The sequence below is a fragment of the Leptopilina heterotoma genome, unplaced genomic scaffold, assembly GCF_015476425.1.
Source record: "Leptopilina heterotoma isolate Lh14 unplaced genomic scaffold, ASM1547642v1 Lhet_188, whole genome shotgun sequence".
Classification (NCBI taxonomy): Eukaryota; Metazoa; Arthropoda; class Insecta; order Hymenoptera; family Figitidae; genus Leptopilina; species Leptopilina heterotoma.
The window spans coordinates 225,074-231,081 of NW_025110907.1; the positions used below are offsets into that span (position 1 = coordinate 225,074).

General features: G+C 23.5%; 1 protein-coding gene across 7 annotated transcripts; it reads right to left on the reverse strand.

Annotated features, from left to right (window-relative positions):
- Positions 1–54: 54 nt before the first annotated feature.
- LOC122500553 (leucine-rich repeat-containing protein 40-like) lies at positions 55–5,955 on the reverse strand. Of its 7 annotated transcripts, none has more exons than XM_043609528.1 (12): positions 5,671–5,955; positions 4,622–4,815; positions 4,190–4,393; positions 3,963–4,086; positions 3,703–3,872; positions 3,354–3,496; positions 3,060–3,260; positions 2,562–2,891; positions 2,018–2,203; positions 1,823–1,856; positions 1,575–1,715; positions 1,103–1,266 (listed from the first exon to the last, which is right to left on the reverse strand). In XM_043609528.1, the coding sequence occupies exons 1-12, from the start codon at positions 5,819–5,821 to the stop codon at positions 1,237–1,239; spliced, it is 1,908 nt and encodes a 635-aa protein (XP_043465463.1). In that variant the 5' UTR covers positions 5,822–5,955; the 3' UTR covers positions 1,103–1,236. The 7 variants fall into 7 exon arrangements, 5 of the variants coding, with proteins under 5 accessions (XP_043465466.1, XP_043465465.1, XP_043465463.1 ...); XM_043609527.1 differs by having other exon boundaries at positions 1,575–1,718; XM_043609531.1 differs by lacking the exons at positions 1,575–1,715; positions 1,823–1,856 and adding an exon at positions 55–72 and having other exon boundaries at positions 1,153–1,266.
- Between the last annotated feature and the right edge of the window lie 53 nt (positions 5,956–6,008).

Sequence of the window (6,008 nt, forward strand, 5' to 3'; positions counted from 1 at the left end):
ATTTTGACATTTCATGAAATTGGTATTTTTTATTTGGCAGCACTGTCATATTTGTTGGTAGCGTTGGTAGCGCTAAAATTCGAATATTTGAAATTCAAGTCATTTCATTTAATTATTATTATTATTATTATTATTATTATTATTTAAAAGTAAAAAACATTTATATAATAAATACAATTTATTATTAAGTTTATTTTTTCATCGATACAAATACATTTTATTTTTTAAAAATGACTAGATTAAGAAAATTTTGAAAAAAACCCTTTTTTTGAAGAAAATACATTTTTCTATAACAATCGACTAGATTTATTTATTTATCTATTTCGTATACTTTAATTGTATTTAAATACTGTAATATAAGAACGATCGTTTTTCTAATATTTTCTAGCATCCATTGTTTATATTTTTATTGCCTAAAAAATCTTTAATCTTTATAATTATTCTAATGATAAACTGCTCATTTTTTTACTCATGAAAAAATTTAAATTTACGTGAAAGTCTTTACAATAATACAGACGTTGATAAAAAAAAGCGAATATTAATTTACTTAAAAGATGTAGAAATGTTTTCTTTACAAAGAATTGTTGACATTTCAAATTTTAACAAAAAAATTTTTTAACAATTTTATAACAAAAGTTACAAAATTTAAAATAATGGCAAACTCACATTTTATTTTTAAATGGCAAACAACATTTAAAGCGAGTGTGGAAAATAGAGCATCACAAAAGAAATGCAAATAAATAAATAAATAAATAATAATATTAATAATAATATAATAATATTAATAATAATATAATAATATAAATAATAATATAAATAATAATATAGTAATATAAATAATAAAATACAGAAAAAAAATCTATCAACAATAAACAAATTTATCTCGAACTTTATTAAATAGAAAAATAATAATAAATAAATGTAGTGTATAATTTAGCAGAATAAAAAAATATAATATTTGCAAATAGCAAACGAAATAATGTTTCGCGATTATAAGAAAATAAATTGTAAGCTTTAAAATTTTTTTTTTGAGCATAAATTGAATTTTCTTTTAAAAAAATACTGTTTCACACCGTTTCTTTTGTAAAGAAATTTGAAACAATTTTTTTCTCGCAATTATTGATAAATAGATATTTTCAATTAAATATTTACGTTGATTACGTTCGAGGAATTTTGTCACGAAGATAGGAAAGAATATCTTCTGTTCCCTTCAGTAAAGTTGCTTGTCTCGGTTGTTTAAAGCAATTTCCGGTAAGCGATAGAGTCCTGAAATTTATATTTTTCAATTATTATAAATTAAATAATAAATAGCAAAAATATGTATTTAAATAATAACTAACAATAATATTAACAAACAATAATAGCTAATAATTGAGGGATGAGACTTAAATAAATAAATAAATAAATAATAATAATAATAATAATTATTATTATTAAAGCATTTTTTTCTCCTAAACTTGTTTTGTAAAAAAAAAAAATAATAATAATAATAAATAATTTAATAAGAATTAAAAAAGGAAATTAATTTGAAATTCAAATTATGAAATGGAGTGTAAATAAAAATTTTATCTTACCTTCATTTTATTATTGAATATTTCATTGTAATAATGATGAGAATGCAAAATAAATATGGGAAATGTCGATGAAAATAACGTCATCAGCAGCGCAGGTTGATTTCTGAATTTTATGGAATGTGTCATGCACAATGCAACATACTTCTAAAGCAAGTGGAAAAGTGAGTGATTTTCAAATTCAATATAATATGCAAACTTAAACATAATTGAAAAATTTGCACAAACAAAAATTCCTTGCAAATATTTACCAATCTTTCGTATATATATTGTTTTTTTGTGTGCCTATGAAATGAATAAAATTATACCAACAACAACAAAATTACTAAACTACACGAATATTGCGTAAATAAAATATTTAAGCACAATTCGAAACTTGATAAAAAATTTAAATACAAAAAAGAAAACAATATTCAATAAGAATTTTTTCTTATTTTTAAATATACCTGAGATGTATTAGATTTCCCAATTCTGGTGGAATGTGTGCAATGTTATTATTAGACAACTCGAGAATTGTGAGCCTTCGTAATTTACTCAAACCAGGCACGTCAATATTTTTAATTTGATTGTCATTTGCAGTGAGAATTTCAAGATGCGAAATTTCGTATAAGCATTCCGGTATTTCTGTGAATCTGTAAAAGAAAAATCATTTTTGTAATAATTCAAATTAATTCTATTCGAATATTTAATTTTAATGACCTTAATATTAATATTAATATTTAATCTTCTAATTCGAATTATTTAATAATATCTTGCCACAAAAACTTGATTTTATTTTTTCCTCACTTTTCTCTGATTTTCGGACGGAATTTTGACTTTTTTTCCTGAATCTAAAGAATATTTTTTATCACTCAAAAAATTTTTATAATTTATTTTTATTCATTTTTGAATATCTTTAATTGTAAAATTTATTCTGAGTAATAAGAGTTATTTTTTTTTTTATAAATCTGTGGCAACCCTGATTTAATATTAGATTTGGAAATAATTTACTTGTTAAATGATATGTTCAGTTCACGCAGACGTTCGAGATTTGCAATATTTTCCGGCAAATAAACCAAGCGATTTCTATTTAAATCCAAAAATTGTAGATATTGAAGAACACCGATCCAATTGGGTATTTCTATCAATTGATTGCAGGCTAATTTCAAATCGGTGACTGTCGTTACTTGCGAGAGAGCATCTGATAATTCGTGCAATCTATTTCGACTTAAATCAACGCAAGTCACCTCAGCTTCCTTCGCATCATTGAAAACCCTATCGGGAATATTTGACAGATTTTTGCCAATCAGACTCAGAAGTCTTGCATTTTTCATTGCGTACCTAAACAAATTAGAAATTGGTGTTAATAATTTTTATTTACAAAAATTTATTTACTTATTAAAATATTAATATTTATTTGTTAATATTAATAAATATTTATATTTATCTATAAAATAAATAAATAAATACAATTCAATTTAATTAGAATCGAAAAATATTTATACACACTTGTCGGGTAAATTTTCATCCTCACAAAGCGGCGAGGAACAGTCTCGAATTTCAATATTGCTGGCGTTTGAGCTTTGTCGCAAATGACGTAATATTCGAGGAGTGCCTAATTGAACAATGTCACGTCTAACATTTTGCAATTTGTTGCCTTCCACAATGAAGTTATGTAAATTGGGCATTATACCGATACAATTTGGAATTCTGCAAATTAATTTCAGAAAAAAATTTTTAAATAATTTTAAATTTAAATTTAAATAATTGTCTCGAAAAAATTAAATAAAAAAAAATACTCACGATGATATATTATTGTGCGAAAGATCGAGATGCTCCAAATTTATCAATCTAATCATTTCCTCCGGTATCACTTCAATTTTATTGCCACCTAACAAAAGCGTTTTCAATTGGCCCATTCCTTCCAAACACGAAATTTCAATTTCCTGTAAAAAGAAATGTTTTCTTTAAAAATTCGATTTCTTGTGCATTCTTAATTTTTTATTCAAATTTATTATTTTACTCAAACTTTTATTAATTTATTTACATTTCTATTATTTTCTTTATACTTTTATTTTATTTATTAAATATAATTTAATAAGTGGTTGGAGTTAAAAATAAAAAATTTATTTTAAAAAGAGAAGAAACTTACGGCAATATTGTTATTTGTTAGATGAAGTTCCCGCAATGATGAGCAACCAATAGTATCGGGAAATGTTTTTAAATTATTTGAACCGAACAGAAGAGTTTCAATCTTTCTTAATTCGCCAAGAGGCGGTAACGTATCTAAATGATTGAAACTCGCGTCTAATTTTTTCAGTCCTAAATAAAAGAGAAAAATTTTCTTTTAAAACATTGTTTTTCAGGTGAAAAGTTTATCACTTAAAAAACTTAAAATAAAAAATATTGCACCTCGCATGCTTGTTATGTCTGGTGGCAATTCCCTGAGTAAATTGTGACTCAAGTCGAGTGAAACTAACCGCACTAGATAACCAGTTCCACCAGGTATATCAGTTAGATTATTACTCGAAAGATTCTAAATTAAAAACGAAAATTTACCCTTTTACTTAAATAAAAAATTTAATTTAATAAATAAATTAATTATATATTTAATTTCTACATTCTTCTTTCTTACGTACCAATGTCTCGAGCATAATTAAATCTCCAATCGCCTCGTCCAATTCGGTGAGAATATTATTTTTCAAATCCAATTTTCGTAATTCGATGAGTTTATAAAATTCGAGTGGAATTGTTTTTATTTTATTGAAGGAGATATTTAGATTTTTCAAATTTTGTAAATTTTCTATTTCTGGTGGTAAAGTTTCCAGTAAATTATCATGGAGCTAAAATAAAATAATAACAATCAATAAAAAAATAATTTTTTCGTTAAATTTCGAAAGTCAAATTGAACGAATATTTTTTCTCTATTTCAATATTTTCCAAAACAAATAGTTTCTATAAAAAAAAAAAAAAATTAAAATTTTAGGGAAATGGAAAAAAATTGTCGAATTTTTAGAAGAAAATCTACTTTTTTCAATACTTCAGTATTGAGAAATTATAATTGCACGTACGTCAAGAAGAGTGAGATCCAATAAATTTTTTATTCGTGGATCAATTGAACATAAACTATTGGAACTTAAATCTAAAATTCTAAACGGTTCCTGCTCCCACCAACAATCTTTACTCTGTTCAAAGTCAATTTCCTTCCGAAGTTTATCAAGTTCCTCCTTCGTTAGTTCATTAATTGTCCATAATTTTTCAGGTACTGGAAAAATATTTACCATCAATATAATATAATTTTTATTTATTTTATTTTTTATTCGTATTAGTTTTTTCTGCTTACAATTCTTGCGGAATTTAATATTTATCGATTTTAAACAAATATTTTTTATATATCGATATTTTTGTATTTTTATTAAACGAATATTTTATTTTTGTCGATTATTAAAAATAACATAGATTATTTTTATTTGTTTTTAAATAAATAGAAAATTCACTTCCAAGTAAAGTATTTTTATTATTTATTTTTACTAAACGAATATTTTATTTTGGTCGATTATTATAAAAAATAATAACATAGATTATTTTTATTTATTTTTAAATAAAATAGAAAAGTCCCTTCTAAGTAAAGTATTTTTATTATTTATTTTTAAATATATATAGAAAATTCACTTCCAAGCAAAGTATTTTTATTATTTATTTTTACTAAACGAATATTTTCTTTTTGTCGATTATTACAAATAACATAGATTACTTTTATTTATTTTTAAATAAATATAAAATTCACCTTTAAGTTAATATTTCAAAGTACATGTAAATTCGATAAATAGAAGGTAGAAAAAAATAAACATTGTTTTTAAAATTGTGCAAAGTTTCGATGGTGCTGCTTTGTTTATTTATTTATCAATATTAAACGAATATTGACAAATAAAGATAATTTATAATAATCAGCGAAAATACAATATTTATTTAAATAAACAAAAATTCTTTTTGTTCAGAAATTTCTATATCGAATTTTATAGGTTATGTTTGACATTTGTTTACATTTATGTATGTTTATATTAATAAAAAAATGCAGTGACAATTTTAAAATTAAAAAAAAAAGAAGTTTGATAAGTACCTGCAGCGAGACCACGACCTGACATATCTAATTGTCCGGATTTTCTCGTAGAAATTATTAATTCAAACGAGAGTTCATCATTGTCATCTTTTTGTGTTCGCTGTTTAAAAAGTGCTTTGTGATTCGCAATTCTTTTTCTCGCCGACTTCATTATTTATAAACTCACTTATTTCTGTTTATTCACCCACTGTTACAGTTTGAACAATATTTTGTTGACAACAATTGAATTTATTACGTATATTCCTGTTGACAATGGTTGACAAGGACAATGTTTTGATTATTTGTTTCCGGGTTTCAATAAGGTAAGGAAGGGAACATTTTTAACTTTCGGTTTTACC